A 27919-nucleotide genomic window follows, 5' to 3' on the forward strand; every position below is an offset into this window, starting at 1 on the left:
GGAACCACTTCAAGTTCCTAAGATTTGCGTTTCTGGACCAACACTTCCAGTTTGTGGCCCTTCCCTTCGTTCTGGCAACAGCCCAGAGAGAGTTCACAAAGGTTCTGGGGGCACTACTTGCAGTGGCCAGATCCAGGGGCATTGCTGTGGCACCCTATTTGGACAGTATCCTAATCCAGGCACCGTTGTTCAACCTCGAAAGAGGATCATTCGAGGGCTCTTCTTTTCTTGCTCCAATCTCACGTTTGGAAGATCAACTCAGGAAAAAGTTCCCTGGTCCCCAGCAACATGGTGGAGTTCCTGGGCACGATAATAGACTCTGTGTCCATGAAAATATTTCTAACAGATCGATGCAGGAAGATTGCGTCCACCTGTCTTAAGACCGTCCTGGGAGATTGTGACCACGGACGCGAGTCTCGTAGGATGGGGATCTGTTTGGGGTGCCAGGATGGCACAAGGAAAATGGACCCAGGAGGAGTCTCTCCTTCCAATAAATATTCTGGAACTCCTCCTCTGGGGTCATTCAGCTTCATCAGATTCCAGACCGACAACATTACCTTGGTGGCTTACATCAACCATCAGGGGGGTAAGAGGAGCTCCCTAGCAATGAGGGAGATGTCTCGGATTTTGGAGTGGTCTGAGTCCCACAGCTGCTCGCTTTCAGCGATCCACATTCCAGGTGTGGACAACTGAGAAGCAGACTTCCATCCGGGGGAATGGTCTCTTCATCCTGAATTGTTTGTGGAGATTTGTCTCAGATGGGGAACGCCGGACATAGACCACATGGCATTCAGACTCAATTGCAAGCTACCCGATACGGGTCGAGGTTGAGGGATCCCAAGGCAGAGCTGATAGATGCCTTAGCGCTGCCTTTGGGATTCATCCTAGCTTACATTTTTCCACCGTTACCTCGAGTAGTGGCACGCATCAAACAGGAGCGAGCTTCGGCCATGCTGATGGCTCCATCGTGGTCGCGGATATGGGGGGACGTGGTTTGCGGATCTGGTGGGCATGTCATCCTCTCCGCCATGGAGTTTACCCTGTCGCAGGGATCTGCTGGAACAGGGTCCCTTTCAACATCAAAATCTCATTTCTCTGCGGTTGACTGCGTGGAGATTGAACGCTTAATCTTAGCCAAGAGACGTTTTTCTGAAAGCGTGATTGACACTCTAGTTCAGGCAAGGAAGCCAGTCACTCGTCGCATCTACCATAAGGTGTGGAGGACTTACTTGTCCTGGTGTGAGAAGCATGGATATCCTTGGCATAAGATGAAGGTATACAGGATTCTGTCCTTTCTCCAGGAGGGTTTGGAGAAGGTTCTTGCCGCTAGTTCCTTAAAGGGACAGATTTCGGCATCATCAGTCTTGTTGCACAGGAGACTCGCTGAGCTTCTTGACATTCAATCTTTTGTTCAGGCTCTGTCTAGAATCAGGCGTGTCTTTAGGCAGTCTGCTCCCCCATGGAGCTTAAACTTGGTCCTTAAGGTATTGCAGAGGGTCCCGTTTGAGCCTATTGCATCGGCCATCAGAGTATCTGAGCTTGCTGCTTTGCAATTCGAGCCTCCTTACCTGGTTTTTCATGCGGATAAGGCTGTTCTTCGCACCGGTTTGGGGTTTCCTCCCAAGGTGGTGTCTAACATAAAATCAATCAGGAAATAATTGTTCCTTCTTTGTGTCCTAACCCTTCTTCTCCTAAGGAGCGGTTACTTCATAATCTGGATGTGGTTCATGCCTTAAAGTTCTATCTTCAGGCTCCAAAGGATATTAGACAGTCTACATCTCTATTTGTGGTGTATTCCGGGAAGCGCAAGGGGCAGAGGGCCTCTTCTACTTCTTTGTCTTTTTAGTTGAGGAGCTTGATTCGTTTGGCCTATGAGACAGCTGGACATAAGCCTCCTCAGAGGGTCACAGCTCATTTAACTAGAGCTGTGGCTTCGTCTTGGGCCTTCAAAAATGAGGCCTCTATGGAGCATATTTGTAAGGCGGCTACCTGGTCCTCCTTACACACTTTTACAAAGTTTTACAAATTTGACATTTTTGCTTCTGCGGAAGCTGCTTTTAGGAGAGAGGTTTTACAGGCTGTGGTGCCCTCAGCTTAGGGTCCACCTTTTTACCCTCCCGGTTTTATTCAGTGTCCTCTAAAGCTTGGGTATATGTTTCCCAAAAGTAATGAATGAAGCCGTAGACTCTCCTCCCCTTTAGATGGAAAACATAAATTATGCTTACCTGATAATTTTATTTCCATCATGGGGAGGAGAGTCCATGGCTCCCACTAATAACTCCGGTGGGCGAATCTACATTTTAATTTATTTTCTGGCACCATTTATACCCTGATATTTCTCCTACTGTTTCTTGTTCCCTCGGCAGAATGACTGGCGGATGAGGGGAGTGGGGGAGGTATTTAAGCCTTTGGCTGGGGTGTTTTTGCCTCTTCCTGGTGGCCAGGTTCTATATTCCCAAAAGTAATGAATGAAGCAGTGGACTCTCCTCCCCACGATGGAAATAAAATTATCAGGTAAGCATAATTTATGTTTTTTGATAACATATTGCATTCATCTTGCCATCAATTCTGACCAAATTTCCTGTGCCTTTGTAGCTCACACATCCCCAAACCATCAGCAATCCACCTCCGTGTTTCACAGTAGGAATGATGTACCTTTCATCATAGGCCTTGTTGACTCCTCTCCAAATGTAGCATTTATGTTTGTGGCCAAAAAGCTCAATTTTGGTCTCATCACTCCAAATGACTTTGTGCCAGAAGGTTTGAGGCTTGTCTCTGTGATGTTTGGCATATTGTAAGCTGGATACTTTGTGGCATTTGCGTAGTAATGTCTTTCTTCTGGCGATTCGACCATGCAGCCCATCTTTCTTCAAGTGCCAACTTATTGTGCATCTTGAAACAGCCAAACCACATGTTTTCAGAAAGTCCTGTATTTCACCTGAAGTTATTTGTGGCTTTCTTTTTGCATCCTGAACAATTTTCCTGGCAGTTCTGGCTGAAATTTTAGTTGGTCTACCTGGCCGTGGTTTGGTTTCAACAGAATCACCAGGGTATGTAAACTTTTGATCAGGGTCATTTGGGTAGTTTCTGTTGTCATTATGATTTAAAAAGAGTAAACCCAGTTGACTTCAGCCAAACACTAACCATAAGTGAAAGAAAAGTTTTTGTGTTATCAATTATATTCTCTGAAAAATGGCCAGGAAATTATAAATTCTGCCAGGGTCAGGACCGTCTTTAACACAGGGCAAAAGGGGCAGCTGCCCAGGGCCCAGTCTCTGTTGAGGGGCCCAAGAGTCCTAAAAAAAAAATTTTTTTTTTTTTTTTTTTTTTTTTATGGTTCATAACAGACTGCTGATGTGACATGGGGAACACACACATTCAGTCCTAATACTGTCACAGTCAAAAGTACTCTGCTTATATTTAAAAAAAAAAAAAACTATGCCAAGCTATTGCCATGTGCTGTTTTAGATGTGCAACGTGCAGCACTGAATACAAAGCCCTAACTCGGCATCCAGCCAATCCCACTGCATCAGAAAAGGTCCTACTGGGGTTACAACTGTTACCAGGTAATTGCTCTGGTGGTGGGGATTGTTTCTGGGTAGGGCTGACGGTAGGCGCATGCAGCAGAAAGCTGGAGCAGCAGGTATGTGAGGATTTGAGCATCTGTGCAGCTGCATACACTGCTCTTTTCAGTCTTGAGGCTGTGTGACTCATCTCACACTGTATCCATGCAGCCTTGAGCAGATAGCATCCAGTCTGCTGGTCCCCTTAGCTCTGCTCTTTCTGCTGTGGCCCTAAGATCAACTAACTAAAGTTTGTTAGGGGAACAGTGCTTTGTAGAAAGGTGTTAGTGGGGAGAATAAGTGAGTGCACACACACCCCTTCTTCATGCAGCATTGTCTAGTGCAGGGTGAGAGGGAACTTGTTCCTAGCAAAGAAGTGACATGTGCTGCTGTGGCTGATGTATAGTGTCATGCTGATACTTCACAGATTAATGTAAGGTTTATTTTTATAGTTTTTGTTTTCTCTCTGTCTCAGATTTTACAGCTTCCCATATTTCTGCTGTTCCAGTCAGTAAACTTATATTTGTCTGCACCTCCATGCTTCCTCCTCAGTCTTTGGATTTGATGAGACTCTTAAGCGCTTGTGCTTAATTACCCAATAAGGAAAGATAGTCTTACTATGTAGTTGGATTCAATGAGATCTATTTATTTTTAGAATTATATATACATACAATAAAATTTAAAACAATAGAAATTGATTCTTAAAACAAATCTAACTGGTTGGCCAACCATACAGTGTGAATAAAATGATATAATATGTTTTCCAATCCCTGTTACTTAGTGTGTTATACAAACATCTATATATTTGAATTTTTGAATTTTGGTTTAATTGCAGATATTTTTTATGGATTTGATATAGTGGACTTGTGAAGAAGTATGATATCCACAAAGAATATTCGCAATATTAATTCTTAATTACCATATTTACCATATTCGTTTGTTTAAAGCTGAACATACATAATTAAAATAGCGTCAATGGTATCAACAATATAATTAAAATAGCGTCAATGGTATCAACATTAGTAACAAATAATAAAAGTGAAACAAAAATAAAGTGATACAGTAAAAATCGTATAAGTTATGAAAGATAAAGTCTTTCTGCCATGATCGTTAGAGTAATTGTTAATTGCTTTTTGTTAAAAGCGCTGTTGTTAAGTCCTCCGTGGGGATAGTATGTGCGGGCGTGCTGCAACACGTTTTTGTCTAATTGCTATATATATTGCGATTATAAGTCACTGTTAAGTAGTTTTGGTTATCTGTCCTTCACATTAACTTCCTTAGTTGGTGTAGGTATAATAAATCTTACCCGTTGTTTCTTTTGGGATACTTTGTTTCTGGTCTAGTTTCTTTTTGTACCCAATTCAATCTTTACTGTGATAAATGTGGATCGGAAGCCGGGATAGCCGCTGCCGGTGTTGTAGTGGTTTCAGTATGTCGAGTTGGTTTGTCTCTGCGATTACACACACTTGAAGAAGTAGATGCTGGGGTATTGTGGTAGTGTGCTTTAACCGTTAATCCTTTTGTCAGATGGCTGGGCTTTTTGCCCGGTTCAGGTTTTCAAAACCTCTTGAATTGTTGCGAATGTGTTCTGTTTAGATCCATACTCTATTTGTTTCAGAGTATCCGATCTGCAGGTGTCCACAGGTTTCTTTAGGCCCAATTATCAGGTAAGGTATTTCAGTTGTTCTTGGCGGTCCTTTGAAAGGAGGACTAGGTGCTTTGAAGGTTGTTCTTGAACGCTTCAGAATATCTTTCAAGCGTATTTGTTGGTCCGTGGTTTGATGTAGTCTTGGCGGTCCACTTCGAAAGTGGACTATGAAAATGTTCAGTGTAGCAAGGAGTAGGCAACGCGTTTCAGCTGATTAATACAGCCTTTATCAAGCATATCCTTGCAGTTGTAAACAGTTTTTGAATACAAAATCCCACTGTTTACAACTGCAAGGATATGCTTGATAAAGGCTGTATTAATCAGCTGAAACGCGTTGCCTACTCCTTGCTACACTGAACATTTTCATAGTCCACTTTCGAAATGGACCGCCAAGACTACATCAAACCACGGACCAACAAATACGCTTGAAAGATATTCTGAAGAACAACCTTCAAAGCACCTAGTCCTCCTTTCAAAGGACCGCCAAGAACAACTGAAATACCTTACCTAATAATTGGGCCTAAAGAAACCTGTGGACACCTGCAGATTGGATACTCTGAAACAAATAGAGTACGGATCTAAACAGAACACATTCGTAACAATTCAATAGGTTTTGAAAACCTGAACCGGGCAAAAAGCCCAGCCATCTGACAAAAGGATTAACGGTTAAAGCACACTACCACAATATCCCAGCATCTATTTCTTCAAGTGTGTGTAATATCAGAGACAAACCAACTCGACATACTGAAACCACTACAACACTGGCAGCGGCTATCCCGGCTTCCGATCCACATTTATCACAGTAAAGATTGAATTGGGTACAAAAAGAAACTAGACCAGAAACAAAGTATCCCAAAAGAAACAACGGGTAAGATTTATTATACCTACACCAACTAAGGAAGTTAATGTGAAGGACAGATAACCAAAACTACTTAACAGTGACTTATAATCGCAATATATATAGCAATTAGACAAAAACGTGTTGCAGCACGCCCGCACATACTATCCCCACGGAGGACTTAACAACAGCGCTTTTAACAAAAAGCAATTAACAATTACTCTAACGATCACGGCAGAAAGACTTTATCTTTCATAACTTATACAATTTTTACTGTATCACTTTATTTTTGTTTCACTTTTATTATTTGTTACTAATGTTGATACCATTGACGCTATTTTAATTATATTGTTGATACCATTGACGCTATTTTAATTATGTATGTTCAGCTTTAAAGAAACGAATATGGTAAATATGGTAATTAAGAATTAATATTGCGAATATTCTTTGTGGATACCATACTTCTTCACAAGTCCACTATATCAAATCCATAAAAAATATCTGCAATTAAACCAAAATTCAAAAATTCAAATATATAGATGTTTGTATAACACACTAAGTAACAGGGATTGGAAAACATATTATATCATTTTATTCACACTGTATGGTTGGCCAACCAGTTAGATTTGTTTTAAGAATCAATTTCTATTGTTTTAAATTTTATTTATGTATTTATAATTCTAAAAATAAATAGATCTCATTGAATCCAACTACATAGTACGACTATCTTTCCTTATTGGGTAATTAAGCACAAGCGCTTAAGAGTCTCATCCAATCCAGATTTTACCCCCACTTTGAAGTTTGTGAGATTACTTCTTCGATACTCCCTAGCTTTTACCCCCACAGCGCATAGTTTATTAACCCAACACACCAATACTTCCTCCTCAGTCTTTACCTTGCTTTGCTCCGGTTGGCTGCCCTAAATCTCTTTAATTAGCTAACCTCACACCAGAATCACATTCAAAAGAATATTAAATGAATCTACAGTGGAGCATTTTATGTATTTATTTACTTATAAGTACTGCGTACGTCCAGTTTCACATATTGCAATTTATTTCATTTTTTTTTAAATGATTAGCCCAGCAGTGGATGATCCACTGCTGGGCTAATAATTTAAAAAACAAAAAACAAAATTGATTTAGTTGTTTTTTGGGATGTTGGGGTGGACAGCGAAATTGCATGGGGTGGGAGGGGGGCCCAAGAATTTTTTTGCCCAGGGTCCAGTCAATATTAAAGACGGCCCTGGCCAGGGTATGTAAACTTATGAGCACAACTATATATATGCCTCTGGTCATTGTCATTGTCTTACTTTGTGTTCAGCAAGATCCCGTAGTGCATTGCTGCTCCTTCAACAAAGGATCCCAAGAGAACAAAGCAAAATTAATAATAGAAGTACATTGAAAGGTTGTTTAAAAGTGTATGCTTTATCTGAACCATGAAAGAATGTCTTTCATACCCATTTAAGTTGTTGGGTTCCCCCCATTCTATGCCTTTATATAACTTGTTCTAACTTGCCAATATTTTTTTTCCAAAACATTTAAAATGGTAACATATTATGGGTATATAGGAAGAGTTTATATCCACTCCAAGAGATTTATAGCTATATTTCTTTCATGTAATTGGCAAGAGTCCATGAGCTAGTGACGTATGGGATATACAATCCTACCAGGAGGGGCAAAGTTTCCCAAACCTCAAAATGCCTATAAATATACCCCTCACCACACCCACAATTCAGTTTTACAAACTTTGCCTCCCTATGGAGGTGGTGAAGTAAGTTTGTACCTGATTTTTCTTCTATGATGAGCGCTTCTCAGCATTTTGAAGCCCAATTCCTCTCAGAGTACAGTGTTTGTCAGAGGGATGTGAAGGGAGTATCGCCTATTGATTTTTTGGTTTTCCTCACAGGAAATCTTTTCAAAGGTTCTCTGTTATCGGTTATAGGGATTCAACTCCTACCTCCCTTTTCAGATCGACAATATAGTCTTATATACCATTACCTCTGCCGATACTTTTTCAGTACTGGTTTGGCTATCTGCTGTATGTGGATGGGTGTCTTTCAGTAAGTATGTTTTCATTATTTAAGACACTCTCAGTTATGGTTTGGCGCTTTATGTATAAATATAAAGTTTTAAATATATGAAGACAAAAAGGGACAGCGCAACTCGACTCAAGGAAGTATTTATTGCAATCCAAATGGACACACACATAAAAATACACTTACAAGAAGTAAGGCAATATAAAGCCCTCAGGATAATATCATAACAGTTCCAAATAAAGCTCCGGACTCTCCAGGTTCAAGAGTAGCGTCTTACAGCGGGCAGTTACTTCTGGCGTCTGTTTAAAACTCCCGGGCAATCGGCACCTGTAAGCTGGTTGTTTTCTTTACTATACAAACTGGAATTTGTATCTGACTCTGCACTGGTTTGTGCTAAAGGAAAGATTAGCAATGAGTTTGATGTTTCAAGTGGCGCCATTTGCCTAATTAATATGGACCTTTAAAAGGGACTCTTCTTGCTGGGATCATTCACTCTTGAAAAAGCCGGTGTGTGTAAACCGGCGAAACGCGTTGAGTCTTTTTAATCCAGCTGGGCATCCGTAGGTGGAAGAGAGTGACGTCAGGCGGAGATCCTTTGGCGTATTCAGCTTACAGGTGCCGATTGCCCGGGAGTTTTAAACAGACGCCGGAAGTAACTGCCCGCTGTAAGACGCTACTCTTGAACCTGGAGAGTCCGGAGCTTTATTTGGAACTGTTATGATATTATCCTGAGGGCTTTATATTGCCTTACTTCTTGTAAGTGTATTTTTATGTGTGTGTCAATTTGGATTGCAATAAATACTTCCTTGAGTCGAGTTGCGCTGTCCCTTTTTGTCTTCATAGCTACGTCGGTCTATCCGAGAGAGAGGAATCTACGGGTTGGTGTGCAGCAGCATCTCGTCTGGGAGTCCTGTTCCAGTTTTCTTTTATGGAAAGTTTTTTACCTACTCCAAGGGGTATGTTGATTATTACCTAGCGCTGTTCATTTCTCGGTGTCTTTTTAAATATATGTATTTTACTTATATTTGCCATGAGTCAGGTCTATGTATATTTCCTTTTGCAGACTGTCAGTTTCAGTTTGGGAAGCATGTTTTAGGAAGTTATTTTTCTTACCTGGGGTATTGTCCTTTTTTTCAAATTTTGCCGGCAAAATTAGGATCGCAAGGTTTCAAAATGCTGTTATTTATTGCGTCATTCTTGGCGTGAGAATTTTTTGGCACGAAGGTACGTCTTTGATGACGCAAGTTCGTAATTTCCGGCATCTTGGTTGACGCCAGGTTTCCTTGCACAAGGTTGCGTCTGTTATGACGCGAGTTGCGTGATTTCTGGATGTTGTTGGCACCAAAAAAAATGTAAACTTCCTTTTGCGTTGTGTGTCACACTTGGCGCCAAAAAATTTTGTTTATTTTTCACCCCACTTCCTATATGCCTCTTGCCTTCTATATGCTCAGAGGGCTATGCTGTTTGCATTTTTTCCCATTCCTGAAACTGTCATATAAGGAAATAGTAAATTTTTCTTTTATGTTGTTTTTTCTTTTACATTTTGCAAGATGTCTCAATCTGATCATGTCTCAGAAGCAACTGTTGGAACCCTGCAGCATGATAACAGTTCTACCAAAGCTAAATTTATCTGTTGTAAGTTAGCTGAGATTATATCTCCAGCTGTAGTATGTAACAGTTGTTATGATAAGCTTTTGCACGCAGAAAACGTTTCCTACCTCAGATATTGACACTGACAAATCTACTTATCTTTTCAAGATTGAGTATATGCGTTCCTTGTTAAAAGAAGTGTTGGTTACTTTGGATATTGAGAAGTCTAGTCCTCTTGATATCAAAACTAGTAAACGTTTAAATTCTGTTTATAAACCTCCTGTGGTTACTCCTGAGGTTTTTCCAGTTCCTGATGTTATTTCTGATGTAATTGCTAAGGAATGGATTAAGTCTGCTACTTCTTTCATTCCTTCTTCTAGGTTTAAAAGGTTGTACCCTTTGCCAGCGACTAGATTAGAGTTTTGGGGAAAAGTCCCCAAAGTTGATGGGGCTATTTCTACTCTTGCCAAACATACTACTATTCCTATGGAAGACAGTACTTCTTTTAAAGATCCGTTAGGAAACTTTAATCTTATGTAGGGAAAGCTTATTTATATTCTGGCTATATTCTCAGGCCTATCATTCTATGGCTGATGTTGCGGCTGCATCAACCTTTTGGTTGGATAGCTTAGCGCAACAGGAAACAGATCCTGATTTGTCTAGCATTGTTCGTTTGCTTCAACATGCTAATCATTTTATCTGTGATGCTATCATCAAAATTGATGTAAAATCTATGTCTTTAGCTAGAAGAGCTTTATGGCACAAATCTTAGAATGCTGACATGGTATCTAAGTCTAGATTACTATCTCTTTCTTTCCAAGGTAACAATTTATTTGGTTCTTAGTTGGATTCAATTATTTCAACTATCACTTGGGGAAAGTGAGTTTTTTGCCTCAAGATAAAAGATCTAAGGGTAAATCTAAAGCTTCTAATCGTTTTTGTTCTTTTCGACAGAACAACGAACATAAAACCAATCCTTCCCCTAAAGACTCTGGTTCCAATTGGAAACCTTCTTCAAGTTGGAATAAATCCAAGCCTTTTAAGAAACCAAAGCCAGCCCCCAAGTCTGCATGAAGGTGCGGCCCTCGATCCAGTCCAGCTGTTGGGGAGCAGATTGAAATTATTCCAAGACATTTGGGCAGATTATGTTCAAAATCAGTGGATTCAGAGTATTGTCTCTTAAGGGTATCGAATAGGATTCAGAGTAAAACCTCCTGTGAGAAGATTCTTTCACTCTCACGTTCCAGCAAATCCTGTGAAGGCTCAGGCTTTTCTGAAGTGTGTTTCAGATATAGAGCTTTCAGGGGTAATAATTCCAGTTCCGTTTCAGGAACAGGGTCTGGGGATTTATTCAAATCTATTCATTGTCCCAAAGAAAGAAAATTAATTCAGGCCAGTTCTGGATCTGAAGTTTTTGAATAGTTTTGTAAGGGTTCCAATTTTCAAGATGGTGACTATGAGTTCTATTTTGCCTTTTGTTCAACAAGGTCATTACATGTCCACGATAGACTTACAGGATGCATATCTTCACATTCCAATTCATCCAGACCACTATCGGTTTCTGAGATTCTCTTTTCTAGACAAGCATTACCAATTTGCTGCTCTTCCATTTGGCCTAGCAACAGCTCCAAGGATCTTTTTGAAAGTTCTCGGTGCCCTTCTATCTGTAATCAGAAAGCGGGGTATTGCAGTGTTACCTTATTTGAACAATATCTTGATATTAGCTCAGTCTTTACATTTAGCCAAATCTCACACGAATCAACTAGTGTTGTTTCTTCAAAGACATGGTTGGAGGATCAATTTACCAAAAAGTTTCTTGATTCCTCAGACAGGGGTCACCTTTTTAGGTTTCCAGATAAATTTAGTGTCCATGACCCTGTCTTTAACAGACAAGGGACGAATGAAATTGGTTTCAGCTTGTCGGTACCTTCAGTCTCAATCATTCCCTTCAGTGGCTATGTGCATGGAAGTTTTAGGCCTCATGACTGCAGCATCAGACGCGATCCCCTTTGCTCTTTTTCATATGAGACCCCTACAGCTTTGTATGCTGAATCAATGGTTCAGGGATTATACTCAGATATTACAATTGATATACTTAAATCCCAACATTCAACTCTCTCTGACTTGGTGGTTAGACCATCATAGTATAGTTCAAGTGGTTCTTTTGTTTGTCCTACCTGGACTGTGATCACAACAGATGCAAGTTTTTCAGGGGCAATGAGCATCAGACTGTTGTTAAGTAGCAGTCATCGATCTCGCGTCTATTCGGCTTTTTACCAACTTAATTTATACCCTGTCACTTAACGCCGCCACTATACTAAAATTTTTAACCCCTATCCCGCCGCTTGGATCCTTCAAGCGGGACTTCAAGAACTGTAAGTGGATCGTCGGGGGTTAGTGTTAGGTTAGTGTTAGTTTTATTTAAGGTTTTTTTAGGTGGGTTTTATTTTTTGAGTAGGGTCTGGGTAGTAAAAGAGCTAAATGCCCTTTTAATGGCAATGCCCATACAAATGCCCTTTTCAGGGCAATGGGGAGCTTAGGTTATTTTAGATAGGGTTTTTATTTGGGGGGTTGGTTGTGGGGGTGGTGGGTTTTACTGTTGAGGGGTGTTTGTATTTTTTTTTACAGGTAAAAGAGCTGATTTCTTTGGGACAAAGGGCCATTGGTAGTTTAGTGTAGGCTAGATTTTTTTTTTATTTTGATAGGGCTATTAGATTAGGTGTAATTCTTTTTTCTTTTTTATAATGTGTTTTTTTTTTCATAATTTAGTGGTTTTTATTTTTTGTAACTTAGCGTTTATTTTTATTTTTTTTAATTTAGTAACTTTTAATAAGGTTAAATAGTAGATTTAAATAATTTGAGTAAGGTTAGTTTTTTTTTAATATGTAATTTAGTTAATTTAAGTGTAGTATAATAGGGTAGGTTAATTAATAGTTTAAAAATAGTTTATTTTTATTCTACATTTATTTTTAAATTTATTTTAAGATAGGGATGTGGTAATTTTAATTTAAAGTTAGCAGCTTGTTAGGTTTAGGGGTTAATAGCTTAATTTAGTTTATGGCGATGTGTGAGGACTGGCGGTTTAGGGATTAATAGGTTTAGTTAGTGGTAGTGATGTGGAAGGCCAGAGTTTTAGAGGTTAATACGTTTATTTAGTGTCGGCGGGGTCCGGGAGCGGCGGGATAGGGTTTAATACTTCTATTTAGGTTGCGGCAGGGTTGGGGAGCGGCGGAATAGGGGTTAATAACATTATATAGGTGGCAGCGATGTTGGTCGGCAGATTAGGGGTGTTTAGCTTATGTTAGGGTGTTAGGTGTAAACTTAACTGGTTTTCTACCATAGAAATCAAAGGGATATCTGGCAGCATCGAACATAAGCTTTCACTGCTTTCAGACTCCCATTGATTCCTGTGGCATTCGCGGCCTCCAGGGTGGTGGATTGAAAACCAGGTACGCTGGGCTGGAATAGCCGCAATCGTTCCTGTTAACTGTTTGATAACTTTGAAAAAGTGTCAAATAGTGCCGAATGTGTATTCGGAACATCTGTAATGACGTAAGCATCGATATGTGTCTGATTGACACCGGCGGATCGTATGTTACGTCACAGATTTCAACTTTTGCCGGTCTGTAGGCTTTGATAACTAGGTGGGATCAAGCTCCCAATAATTATGCTGCGGAATTCCAGCATATTTGCGGTTGACGGCTTGATAAATATCCCCCTTAGCATTCTTTGGATATTGAACTACTTTCTTGGAAAGTGTTTTTTCTTTTGGCTATCTCTTCAGCTAGAAGAGTTTCCGAATCGTCTGCTCTCTCTCTTGTGAGTCTCCTTTTCTGATTTTTTTCATCAGGATAAGGCTGTTTTGCGGACTTCATTTAAATTTCTTCCTAAGGTTGTGAATTCTAATAACATTAGTAGGGAAATTGTTGTTCCTTCCTTGTGTCCTAATCCTAAGAATATTCTTGAAAGATCTTTACATTCTTTGGATGTTGAAAGAGCTTTGAAATATTATGTTGAAGCTACTAAAGATTTCAAGAAGACTTCTAGTCTATTTGTTGTCTTCTCTGATTCTAGAAAAGGTCAGAAAGCTTCTGCCATTTCTTTGGCATAATGGTTAAAGCTTTTTATTCATAAAGCTTATTTGGAGGTGGGACAGTCCCCACCTCAGAGGAGCACAGCTCATTCTACTAGATCAGTCTCCACTTCTTGGGCTTTTAAGAATGAAGCTTCAGTTGATCAGATTTGCAAAGCAGCAATAATCTATATAAAAGAAGCTCATGGAAACTGTCAGATAGTCCTAGCAAAGTTTCTCTATTCTATTGTCTGGTCAAGTCAGATAACTAGTAGATGTATCTTTGTGGTCCTGTCTATGTTTTAACTGAAGATCCCAAGTGGCCTGTGCTAGGAAAAAAGGTTCCCTATTATCCATTCTGTAGGACCCAAACTCGTCCAATTCCATTAAATCTGTGGCCTTCTGTCTCCACATGGATAATGGGGGGGGGGGGGTACTGGACTTCCAGTTCTTGGCTATGAGTGTTTTCGCACTATTTGTGAGTATTCTAAATAGGATTCTGTGAGCTTTAGAAGGAAGTTTCAGATATTTATTCATTATCTGCTTATGTTTTATTTTATTTTTTATTTCAATTTAGCGGAAAATGGCTGTTTTTATTTTATCCCTCCCTTTCTAGGGACTCTTCTGTGGACTTCCACATCTTGAGTATTTCTATCCCATATGTCAGTGGAAAGAAAACATAATTTATGTAAGAACTTACCTGATAAATTAATTTCTTTCATATTGGCAAGAGTCCTTGAGACCCACCCTTTTTCTGGTGGTTATGATTTTTTGTATAAAAGCACAATTATATTTCCAGTTTGTCAGGGTATCTGTAAATATCAGTGGATAATACATATCTATATAATAAGATAAAATCAGCATGCAATCAATCAAATTTTAAGGTTGAGCATGCTTAATACCATTTGCTGAATACATTCTGTATATTGCAAATCTGAGGGTCAGACATGAGAGGCCTTGCAAATTACATATCAGGATTCAGCTTAAACCTTTCCTCCCCTCCCCACTTAATATGATAAATTGTACCTTTGTTCAATACATTTGGTCAGTTAGTGAAGAGTGGCTTTAAAACTCAGGAAGGCAATAATTAACACTTACTTGGTGATCAAATGTTAGACCACCAGCCTCTGTTGTAGACGAAATTCTGCACTATTTTCAGATAAGCTAACAGAATTTCAAGATATTATGAGCTAACAGACACATGTGATATTTTAACACAATGGCTCACTGAACTCTGTGAAGCCTAATTGTATGCAAGAGTTAATTATCTCCTGCTGATTGGGGATACACAAAATCTCCTACTTTCCAGACTTGGTAAAAACTTAGATTTTAAATAGCAGAATGTATACTTAAAAAGTCATATAACTGATTTGTCTATTATTTTCAAATCTATTTAAAATACTCAAATAGCACATACATATGTATGTATTGATCTGGGACATACTATATTGAATTAATGTCTGCTGCATTGAATAAGTAGCTATAGAATCAATTTAAATTGAATCAAAATGTCCAATTTTAATAACCTATTTCTTTATATTTTTCAGACATATATAATTGGTGCTTTAAATAATATCATATGTTTTACACACTCGGCAAAAGATATACATATATGAAATATTAATCTATATGGGATAGTAATCCAATATAGATATAATTATATAAAAATGACATCTGATTGCTGACCTCAAGGTATGTATGTGATATTAAGATAACTGAGAAAGTAATTGAATCTATGATGAAAGTATTATAATCCTTTTAAATCGTTTCATAGAAAATATGATTTTTAAACGCATTTTAATATATTAGTGGAATATTTTCACGTTTGGTCTTAAAATGATCAGAGAAAATGGAACTGTGCGGAACATATATGAAACTTATGATTTATTAATACAAGAGATTATTGTATGTTGGATAAACATTTTAAAGGATAAATAATTAAACTGTTAGCAATATTGGCAATGAGACTGCATTTGTGTTTATCTTTGCTGCCCCTGATGGCCTAAATCCAATATTACAACCAAAAGACAAAATTAAATTTCCCAGTAGCCAATCAGGGAGGCGTCTCCCAAATAACCAATCAGGGACAAGCTCCATTAAGGGCCTATCGAATTTGGGTAAAGTATATAGCAATACATTCATTGTTACAGTCTAATTTAAGTTAGTAATTTTAAAAGGGCACTTTGTATTTTAGCTTGCATTCATAATCCTGTGTAGTTTAAAACTAGTCTTTTGTTTGCCAAGTAATTTATAATTGCAGCTATATAAATATATTTTAGAATTTGTCTTAATTTTAGATAATTTAGAATTTATTTCACCTCAGATAAATTGGCATAGGAGTTGGTTGTTTGCACAAATAATATATATAATTTCTGATGTTTTAAATTAGAGTTATATAGGATAAATGTGCTGGTCTGAAAGTTAGTGGCCTATACTTTGGTATTTCATTGTGGTGATGTAATGCAATTCAATTGTGAATAAGGTTAATTCTAAAGGTACATTTGGTTTGCTTTGTAAAGAATATTGTAACAGTTTAAGCTTGTATAGTTTGATTCATATCTGGTTTTCTATAAATATAATTCCATGTGTTTATAAATTTAACTAATATAAAGAATTTGGGAATTTATATTAATTTTAATTGTTTCGTATATGCATTGTATTGGGGGTTTGTTTTAAAGAATAATTATTAAATATATTGTATTATAACCCGGCCATATACTGACAAGTTCCTCTTTTTTGTATGCTTTTTTACTTCTTTTTCTATCACCCCACTACTTGGCTATTCGTTAAACTGAATTGTGGGTGTGGTGAGGGGGTGTATTTATAGGCATTTTGAGGTTTGGGAAACTTTGCCCCTCCTGGTAGGATTGTATATCCTATACGTCACTAGCTCATGGACTCTTGCCAATATGAAAGAAATTAATTTATCAGGTAAGTTCTTACATAAATTAGTTTTTTTACTAATCAAGACTTGTATACTAAAACTTTTTATATGAAGAAATGTAACTTGTAACTTTTCTGTAACATGTAAACAGAGTGTGAACATTTTCAAAACCTCCGTAGGAAAACTTTACCCTTTGCTTGTCTTATTTGAAAGAGTCATTGAGGCCTGTTACTGGAGTAAACACAGCTAGCCACTGCCATTTTGTTAACAGAACTTGTATTTTGTAGTTCCTTATCTGGTAACCTCTGCTGACGACTTTTAGGGACAGCTATGTGGCAGGATTAGGCTTGTGAAACCTGCAGTGTGCGCTTCAAATTCTCTGAAGTGGAAACCCCACAATGTTTAGAGTTAAATTACATAAAAAAGGAGCAAACTAATTAAAGGGATACTAAACCCATTTTTTTCTTTCATGATTCAGATAGAGCATGAGATTTTAAGCACCTTTCTAATTTACTCCTATTATCAATTTTTCTTTGTTCTCATGCTATCTTGATTTGAAAAAGCAGTATTATAAGCTTTAGAGCCAGACCATTTTTTGTTCAGCACATGGGTAGCACTTGCTGATTTGTGGCTAAATGTAGCAAACCAATCAGCAGCTCTACCAAGGTGCTGAACTATAAAATGGGCCGGCTCCTAACCTTTTATTACTGCTTTTTCAAATCAAGATAACATGAGAACAAAGAAAAATTGCTAATAGGAGTAAATTAGAAAGTTGCTTAAAATTGCATGCTCTATTTGAATCATGAAAGAAAACATGTGGGGTTAGTATCCCTTTAATGAAAGTATATTCCAATTTTTTTTACTACCTTTAATTAAAGGGATATGAAACCCAAAAATCTTCTTTTGTGATTCAGACAGAGCATACAATCTTAACACATTTCCAATTTATTTCTATTATCTAATTTGCTTTGTTCCCATGATATTCTTTGTTGAAGAGTTACCTAGATAGCCACCTGGAACACTACATGTCATGAAATAGTGCTGACATCTAGTGCTTTTGCAAATGGATAACATTCTTGCAAAACTGCTGCCATATAGTGATTATAACGTAACCCTTTATAAACAGGTCATATGCATTTTGATGCAAGACAGGAGTGAACCTGTACAGGTTTGAGTCTATGTTGATTAATTTCTCAATGTTTTTACATTGTGTTATATTCACATTGCTGACCATCTGCTGTCTCCGGAAAGGAAGAAGGAGGAGAGACCCCAGCACCCTGTGCACTGTGATGTCATTCGGGCAATTTCTGAAGCTGTCTCCATCCCTGTTATTGCTAAGTGAGTGCAGTGCATTTTTTTTAAGTTTCCATTGTAACTTCTTGTTTGTTATTTTAAATGGACAGTAAACCACTTATAATTATAAGACACTTATGTTGTACTACTACAGAACAACACAACTGTATCAGTCAGGGGCGTATTTAGGTTTTGTGCTGCCCTAGGCACTCAAAATTCTGCTGCCCCCCCCCCCCACCCCCCACCCCAGGTTTAAGACCTTTTTTTAGACATAATATTTTTGGGGCATGGTGTAAAAAATAAAAAAAATAATGTCTTTTTAAGTAGATGTTCACCAGGGCTTGCATTCACTCTGGTCACACACACACACACACACACATATATATATATATATATATATATATATATATATATATATATATATATATATATATATATATTAAGACATTATTTTGCAAGTCAGATGATTAAAGTGTTTATATCAGAAAAAAATATCCTTCACTGTATGATAGTTTGTCAGTAGGTAGTTGTTTGACCTTAAGCATCTTCTTTGGTGATTGCCAGTTATTTAAGCAAAATATCTGCTTGGATAAATATGTAATGAATATACAAACTGGCCTTTAAAAGTACTTAAAAAATACAACAGTAGTTATGATAGGTTTAGGAATTGTATCCTAGGGGATAAAGTCACATGATACAATCATAATAAAGTATATACTTGTATTGTTTCTGAATGTATTAAATGCATACAACATATTTTTAGTTGTGTTTTAAGTCACATGGTTTTATAGATTCAGCAATAAATACTTATTCTTTGCATGTATGACAGATAGACAAACAGTAAATGTACAAGTATTTAGTGACTAATCCGTTTAAGTATTTTAATGCCTAATGAAGATGTATTGAAGGGAGAAAGGCATATGCTGTATTACAGTGGTCACGTTGTAGTGCACACTGCACTGTGTAGTCTGTGTGAGTCTCAATCACACGATGGAGCCAGGAAGAATACCGCATTTCCTCTCAGTCCAGGCCAGGCTGCGCAATTGAGCTCCGCCTCCACTGTCACCACGTCATGCGCACTTACATACAATCCCATAGGATAGCAATAGCCGGGCCCTGGTTGATTTAGCCACCCGGCCCTGAGCTCAGTAGAGTGGCCCTAGGGACTCAAAATTCTGTTGCCCCTTAAAAATCTGCTGCCCTAGGCACCGGCCTTGTTGGCATATGCCTTAATACGCCCCTGGTATCAGTCAAGTCTAAACATTTTTAAAACAAATTAACATTTGTTTGATTCAATTGGGTTTCAACAACCAACATCCCCCCACCACTTGTCTCATTTGGAGTAGTCAGTCTGAGTCTGCAAACAACAAAGCTAGCCATAGGAATAATGTAGCTGAGTTAGCCTTGAGTCTGCAGTGTGCATTTTCAGTTCTGAGAATTAGAAAAGCCACATGTTTTGGAGTTAGGTTACAGGAAAAAAGAAACAAAATAAATAATGAACGTATATTGAAGTTGTTTCACTAAGCATAACTTTACCATTTACATCTCAATGTGTTTACTGTCCCTTTAACATCATTTATTTTTATTTTAAGTGTGTTAATATATAAAAAGATGCATCTAATTGTATAGATGTTGAAAACAATTTATGTCTAACAGATATTTTCTTGCTTCTTTTCCCAAAGTGGAGGATCGCAGGAGATTATCCGCGAGTACAGCGACATTGAGGCATTTCGGTCTGTTACAGGTGCATCGTCCGTCATGGTGGCTCGAGCCGCCATGTGGAATCCATCAATTTTCAGATCACAGGGTCTTCTGCCCCTGGAAGAAGTTATGTGTGATTATATTAAACATGTGAGTAATGCATAAAAGATTGGATAATTCCTTCATAGTTTTTCACATATTCAGTAATAAAGTGTGCCCTGTTTAACATTTAAAGAGACAGTAACGGTTTTGTTTTAAAACGGTTTTTGTATTTTATTAACCAGTTTAAGCCTGTTTAACATGTCTGTACCTTCTGATAGATCATGTTCTGTATGTATGGAAGCCAATGTGGTTCCCCCTTCAAATATATGTGATAATTGAGCCTTAGCGTCCAAACACAGTAAGGACAGTATTGTCACAAATAGTAAGGTTGCCCAGGATGATTCCTCAGATTAAGGAAGTAGAGATAGTTCTACATCTTCTCCTTCTGTGTCTATACCAGTTATGCCCGCGCAGGCGACCCCTAGTACTGCTAGCGCGCCAATGCTTGTTACTATGCAACAATTGACGGCAGTAATGGATAACTCCATAGCTAATATTTTATCCAAAATGCCAGCATTTCAGAGAAAGCGCGATTGCTCTGTTTTAAACACTGTAGAGCAGGAGGGCGCTGATGATAATTATTCTGTCATACCCTCACACCAGTCTGAAGTGGCAGTGAGGGAGGGTTTCTCAGATGGAGAAATTTCTGATACAGGAAGAATTTCTCAGCAGGCAGAACCTGATGTTGTGACATTCAAATTTAAATCAGAGCATCTCCGCGCATTACTTAAGGAGGTGCTATCTACTCTGGATGATTGTGACAATCTGGTCATCCCAGAAAACTTGTGCAAGATGGACAAGTTCCTAGAGGTCCCGGTGCACCCTGATGCCTTTCCGATACCTAAACGGGTGGCGGACATAGTGAATAAGGAGTGGGAGAAGCCAGGCATACATCTTGTCCCTCCTCCTATATTTAAGAAATTGTTCCCTATGGTCGACCCCAGGAAGGACATATGGCAAACAGTCCCTAAGGTCGAGGGGGCGGTTTCTACACTAGCCAAACGCACGACCATTCCCATTGAGGACAATTGTGTTTTCAAAGATCCTATGGATAAAAAATTTGCTTAAAAAGATTTTTGTACAGCAAGGTTACCTCCTTCAACCTATTTCGTGCATTATTCCTGTCACTACAGCGGCGTGGTTCTGGTTCGAGGAACTGGAAAAGTCGCTCAGTAGGGAGACTCCGTATGAGGAAGTCATGGACAGAATTCACGCACTTAAGTTAGCTAATTCCTTTATTTTAGACGCCGCTTTGCAGTTGGCGAGATTAGCGGCGAAAAATTCAGGGTTTGCAATTGTGGCGCGCAGAGCGCTCTGGCTAAAGTCTTGGTCGGCGGATGTATCTTCCAAGACAAAATTGCTTAATATCCCTTTCAAAGGTAAGACCCTTTTTTGGGCCAGAATTGAAAGAAATTATTTCAGACATCACTGGGGGAAAGGGCCATGCCCTCCCACAGGATAGGCCTTTCAAGGCTAAGAATAAGTCCAATTTTCGTTGCTTTCGCAATTTCAGGAACGGACCGGCTTCTAACTCGGCAGCCTCTAGACAAGAGGGTAACGCTTCCCAGACTAAACCAGCTTGGAAACCAATGCAAGGCTGGAATAAGGGTAAACAGGCCAAGAAGCCTGCTGCTGCTACCAAGACAGCATGAAGGGGTAGCCCCCGATCCGGGACCGGATCTAGTAGGGGACAGACTCTCTCTCTTTGCTCAGGCTTGGGCAAGAGATGTTCAGGATCCCTGTACACTAGAAATAGTCTCTCAGGGTTATCTTCTAGAATTCAAGGAACTACCCCCAAGGGGAAGGTTCCACATTTCTCACTTATCTTCAAACCAAATAAGTAGACAGGCATTCTTACATTGTGTAGAAGACCTGTTAAAGATGGGAGTGATACACCCAGTTCAAACTGTGGAACAAGGTCAGGGGTTTTTACTCAAATCTGTTTGTAGTTCCCAAAGAAGAGGGAACTTTCAGACCAATTCTGTATTTAAAAATTCTAAACAAATTTCTCAGAGTTCCATCGTTCAAAATGGAAACCATTCGAACAATTTTACCTACAATCCAGGAGGGTCAATATATGACTACCGTGGATTTAAAGGATGCGTATCTACATATTCCTATCCACAAAGATCATCATCAGTTCCTAAGGTTCGCCTTTCTGGACAAACATTATCAGTTTGTGGCTCTCCCATTCGGACTAGCCACTGCTCCCAGAATTTTCACTAAGGTGCTCGGGTCCCTTCTAGCGGTTCTAAGACCAAGGGGCATTGCAGTGGCACCTTATCTGGACGACATTCTAATTCAAGCGTCGTCTCTTTCCAAGGCAAAGGCTCATACAGACATTGTTCTAGCCTTTCTCAGATCTCACGGGTGGAAGGTGAACGTAGACAAGAGTTCCCTGTCTCCGTCGACAAGAGTTCCCTTTTTGGGAACAATAATAGATTCTTTTGAAATGAAGATCTTCCTGACAGAAGTCAGAAATTCAAAGCTTCTAAACGCTTGTCAAGTTCTTCTTTCTATTCTGCAGCCTTCCATAGCTCAGTGCATGGAAGTAGTAGGGTTGATGGTTGCAGCAATGGACATAGTTCCTTTTGCTCGAATTCATCTAAGACCATTACAACTGTGCATGCTCCAGTAGACAGGATCACCTGTCTCAGGGAATGAGTTTCTGCAGACCAAAGTGGGTCATTGTCACGACCGACGCCAGTCTATCAGTCTGGGACACGGTCTGGGATTCCCTGAAAACTCAGGGTTTATGGTCTCGGGAAGAGTCTCTTCTCCCGATCAACATCCTGGAACTGAGAGCGATATTCAATGCTCTCCGGGCTTGGCCTCATTTAGCGAAGGCCGGATACATAAGATTCCAGTCAGATAACATGACGACTGTAGCTTACATCAACCATCAGGGAGGAACAAGGAGTTCCTTGGCGATGAGAGAGGTATCCAAGATCATCAAATGGGCGGAGGATCACTCCTGCCACCTATCTGCAATCCACATCCCAGGAGTAGACAACTGGGAGGCGGATTATCTGAGTCGTCAGATTTTCTATCCGGGGGAGTGGGAACTCCACCCGGAGGTGTTTGCCCAGTTGACTCAATTATGGGGCATTCCAGACATGGATCTGATGGCATCTCGTCAGAACTTCAAGGTTCCTTGCTACGGGTCCAGATCCAGGGATCCCAACGCCACTCTAGTGGATGCACTAGTGGCGCCTTGGTCGTTCAACCTAGCTTATGCGTTTCCACCGTTCCCTCTCCTTCCCAGGCTTGTAGCCAGGATCAAACAGGAGAAGGCCTCAGTGATTCTGATAGCTCCTGCGTGGCCGCACAGGACTTGGTATGCAGACCTGGTGAATATGTCATCGGCTTCACCATGGAAGCTACCTTTGAGACAGGATCTTCTAGTACAAGGTCCATTCGAACATCCAAATCTAATTTCTCTGCAGCTGACTGCTTGGAAATTGAACGTTTGATTTTATCCAAGCGTGGGTTTTCAGATTCAGTGATCGATCCAGAAAACCTGTGTCTAGAAAGATTTACCATAAAATGTGGAAAAGATCTATCTGTTGGTGTGAATCCAAGGGATTCTCCTGGAGTAAGATTAAAATTCCTAAGATCCTCTCCTTTCTCCAAGAAGGTTTGGATAAGGGATTGTCAGCGAGTTCTCTAAAAGGACAGATTCTGCTTTATCTGTCTTGTTATACAAACGACTGCCAGCTGTGCCAGAGGTACAAGCTTTTGTACAGGCTTTGGTCAGAATCAAACCTGTTTACAGACCCTTGACTCCTCCTTGGAGTCTAAATTTAGTTCTTTCAGTTCTTCAGGGGGTTCAGTTTGAACCCTTACATTCCCTTACATTCCATAGATCAAGTTGCTATCTTGGAAAGTTCTGTTTTTGGTTGCTATTTCTTCTGCTAGAAGAGTTTCTGGATTATCTGCTTTGCAGTGTGATCCACCCTATCTGGTGTTCCCTTCAGATAAGGTTATTTTGTGTACCAAGCCTGGTTTTCTTCCAAAAGTTGTTTCCAACAAGAATATTAACCAGGAAATAGTTGTTCCTTCTCTGTGCCCGAATCCAGTTTCAAAGAAGGAACGTTTGTTACACAATTTAGATGTAGTCCGTGCTTTAAAGTTCTATTTAGAAGCAACAAAGAATTTTAGACAAACCTCATCCTTGTTTGTTGTTTACTCTGGTAAGAGGAGAGGACAAAAAGCTATTGCTACCTCTCTTTCTTTCTGGCTGAAAAGCATTATCCGATTGGCTTATGAGACTGCCGGACGGCAGCCTCCTGAACTAATCACAGCTCTCTCCGCTAGGGCTGTGGCTTCCACATGGGCCTTCAAGAACGAGGCTTCTGTTAATCAGATATGTAAGGCAGCGACTTGGTCTTCTCTGCACACTTTTGCCAAATTTTACAAATTTGATATTTTTGCTTCTTCGGAGGCTGTTTTTGGGAGAAAGGTTTTGCAAGCCGTGGTGCCTTCTGTTTAGGTAACCTGATTTGCTCCCTCCCTTCATCAGTCCTAAAGCTTTGGTATTGGTTCCCACAAGTAATGGATGACGCCGTGGACCGGACACACCAATGTTGGAGAAAACAGAATTTATGCTTACCTGATAAATTACTTTCTCCAACGGTGTGTCCGGTCCACGGCCCGCCCTGGTTTTTTAATCAGGTTTGAAAAAATTTTCTTTTTCTTTATACACTACAGTCACCACGGCACCCTATAGTTTCTCCTTTTTCTCCTAACCGTCGGTCGAATGACTGGGGGGCGGAGCCAGAGGGGGAGCTATATGGACAGCTCTTGCTGTGTGCACTCCTTGCCTTTCCCTGTAGGGGAGGAGAATATCCCACAAGTAATGGATGACGCCGTGGACCGGACACACCGTTGGAGAAAGTAATTTCTCAGGTAAGCATAAATTCTGTTTTCTGCTGCCATGTTTGTTAATAGACCATGGTAGGTCATTTTGTGGGCCTGTGAGCACTTACCTATATTTGCTCTTCCCCCAGTTTATGATGACAAAGATAGATGGTAAGGAAACACAAAGTGAAAACAAGGACTTATTCTTAAAACAAAACACATAATCAGTTTTAGATTTCTTTAGTATTTGACCTCAGGTTTCTCATAAACACATCTAGAAAAAAATGTGAGGGAAATTTTTTTTTGAAGGTACATGAAACCCTTTGAGATTGTGAGAAAAAAAACAAAACAAAATACTTTCATTATTTATTTTGCCCCCTTTTTGTAATTAAATGCCCAAATTGGCTACTCCAAATCAGGCAAATGGTGGAGGGCATTAGGCCATTGTAAAACAATTGCTGCGAACAAGGTTTTCAGATCATTTTTGCACTTAGCTAGTATATTCATTTATTGCAATACTAAAGACTAAATAAAGTTATTTCAATTACAAGGTGTTTTATGTCCCTTTAATTATGTCTTTATATACGCGTTTATTATTTTCTTCTCATACTTTAGAAGTGCTTATAACAGAGCCCAAAGCTAGGCTAAGTGTCAATCATATAACCACATATAGGGAACCGTATATATAGTGAATTGCATGTTATGTCTGTGTGGATTTGGGTGATGGTTTAGTCTGCTACTCATTTTAATGACATTGTCTCTCTCTGCCAGGCTGTACGATATGACAACCATTATAGCAACACCAAGTATTGCCTGTGCCAGATGTTACGGGAACTAATGGAGTCTCCACTCGGGAAACAACTTCATGCTGCACAATCAACTCAAGAAATCTGGTAAACAATATTTATGATTAATGGGGCTTTAAAGGGATATATATTTTATCCTTTGTGATTCAGACACAAATTTGCTTCTTCTTTTTTTTTTTTTTTTAGACATTTGCACTCTTTACATTTAAATATCAGTTTGAATGTTTCCTCCCCCCCCCTGGATTACCCCCAAACCATACATTTTATTTCAGGAGACCAAGCACATTTAGAATATTTTTAGTTTGCAGAAATATCCTTAAATGGCACAAAGCCACTAATGTGAATGCAAAATATACTGGGGGGGTTGTTTCATTTTGTGTAGTGTACATGATAATTAATGGTGTGTTTGTGTGGGATTTATTTGTTTACATGTTGCAGGTACAGATATTATATTAACATATTTTGCATTAATTCATCTCCCAGAATACTACAATTATACAGTATTGTTGTCAAAGAAAAATGTAGCTACTGAAAATCAGAAGAACAATTTTTTTTTCACATAGCCTTTATATAACTCAGCATGAAGCAGAAATAAAATATTTATCTGATACAGTAGAAATACACCTCTCAGTAAGGTTTATTTATGCTGTGACATGGACCGGTAGAAGCAGGAGAGATTTGGATGGGAAAAATGGAGAGCAGTGTTGAATGTAATTTATCATATCAGGGGTTTTTGAAATGTGAAATATATTTTTTTTTTTTAGTATGAAATGGGGGATTTAAGGTGGACAAAAATAATTAAAGGCTGTAAGTGAAATCATATTAATGACTGAGAAGAGGGAATTTGTAAGCAGGGTGAAAACCACAAGAATCTCTCATTTTGTTGTGTTTTAGACAAATTCTTACTTCATTTGATTATGATGTAGAGGATTTAACTATGACAATTAAGGAGGCATATAGTGAAAAAAGGACATGCTCTAATTCAAAGCATATAATTTCTTTCCAGTGGCATGGAGAGTCCACAAATCCATTCCAATTACTAGTGGGTATTCAACTCCTGGCCAGCAGGAGGAGGCAAATAACACCCCAGCAGAGCTGTTAAGTGTCACTCCCATTACCCATAAACCCCAGTCATTCTTTGCCTTGAACATCGGGAGGATGTGTGAAGATCGTGTCTGAAGATATTTAATCCTTTTATGGGTACTTTTCCCTGCAAGCAAGAATTGGGGTTATGCTGTGTCCATGTAATTCTCTTTAGTAAGAGTAAAGGTGGCTTTTAGCAATTGGAAGGTGGCCCTTGCTTTCTAACATCAATGCTACCCCTTTTATAGAAAACCAGGGTTGATTACTCTGTTTTTCTTTTTCTACAGGTTTCTGTCAGAAGTTGGTGAATCTTTCACACCTAAGACGCTGCTTTCTGCCCTGCAGCCGGGGATCCACAGGTAAGTGCTATCGTCCTTCAAGGTTTGAAGGCCTTGGTACAGTTGAGGTTAATTCCTCTGTGGACACTTTCTTGTCACTTTATATCTCTTAATGAGAGATATGTCATGGGTAGCATGTCAGGGCACTGAAACTGCGTTATGGAGCTAAGGGGTTAATTTTGTATCCCTTTTTTCTTTAAGTCCGGCTCTGTGAGGGGACTAAAATTTTATTTCTTTAATTTTATTAGTTTTTTGTAAAAGTGCCTTTATTTAGTGACTAGATAGATGGGCTCATGAGGTGTTATGTTTTGGGACTAACGCTGGCCGTTGTTTTTCTCAGCAAGATTGAGTCCTCAGTCTACTTTGCTTATCAGTGGGGATTCACTCTGGTCTCCGGTGCAGTAAGCCCTCAGCAGAAGCTGAGGTTATAGAGGGGCTAAGAAAAATTGAAACAGTTTACTAAAGTTAATATTTGTTTTATTTAAAGGTGCAGACCGTCTCTTTAATATCTCTGAGATTATTGTTAATTACTATTGGGAATCTTTATTTCCGTTATGGACACTGATTCAAATTTAGCTGTTAATTTTGATAAGTGTTTATTTTGGTTGGAGGCTCAAATTGTTCCTCCTGTGCAATTTTGTTCCACATGCTTAAATAAAACTTTGTTGTCTAGGGACAAGGATTTCCCCTCTGAGCCATATGTCTCTCAGGATAATGTTCTCCGTGCTATGCCTCAACTTTCTCCTCAAACATCCCAAGCTTTAGCAGTTTCACAGTTTTCCTCTCAACAAGTTCCTGGGGGTGTTAATTTACCACAAGACTTTGCTGCACAAATAACTTCTGCGGTTTCTGCTGCCTTATCGCTACATTGGAGGTCTGTGACTCTACTGTTGCTTAGACTCCTAAGAAGTCTAATAAGCTTAATAGAGTGTTTGGTGTCAAACCTTCCTCTGTAGAGGTATTTCCAGTTCCAGATCATATGTCGGAAATTATAGCTCCAGAATGGGAAAAGCCGGGGATTCTCTTTTCCCCATACCCTGTTTTCAAGAAAATGTTTTGTGTTGCTGACTCTGTACATGACTCGTGGCGCACTGTACCTAAGGTAG

The 27919-nt window shown here is 39.2% G+C and overlaps 1 protein-coding gene across 2 annotated transcripts in view; it reads left to right on the forward strand.

Moving 5' to 3' along the window:
- The window catches only part of DUS2 (dihydrouridine synthase 2), a 438383-nt gene that overhangs the window by 366564 nt on the left and 43900 nt on the right, over nucleotides 1–27919 (forward strand). For both annotated transcript variants that reach the window (XM_053699495.1, XM_053699494.1), the window contains exons 10-12: nucleotides 17882–17968; nucleotides 19606–19774; nucleotides 25358–25479. In XM_053699495.1, coding sequence (XP_053555470.1) covers nucleotides 17882–17968; nucleotides 19606–19774; nucleotides 25358–25479 — 378 coding nt within the window. The remainder of the gene's footprint in view (nucleotides 1–17881; nucleotides 17969–19605; nucleotides 19775–25357; nucleotides 25480–27919) is intronic.

Source organism: Bombina bombina, chromosome 1 (assembly GCF_027579735.1).
Source record: "Bombina bombina isolate aBomBom1 chromosome 1, aBomBom1.pri, whole genome shotgun sequence".
Lineage (NCBI taxonomy): Eukaryota > Metazoa > Chordata > Amphibia > Anura > Bombinatoridae > Bombina > Bombina bombina.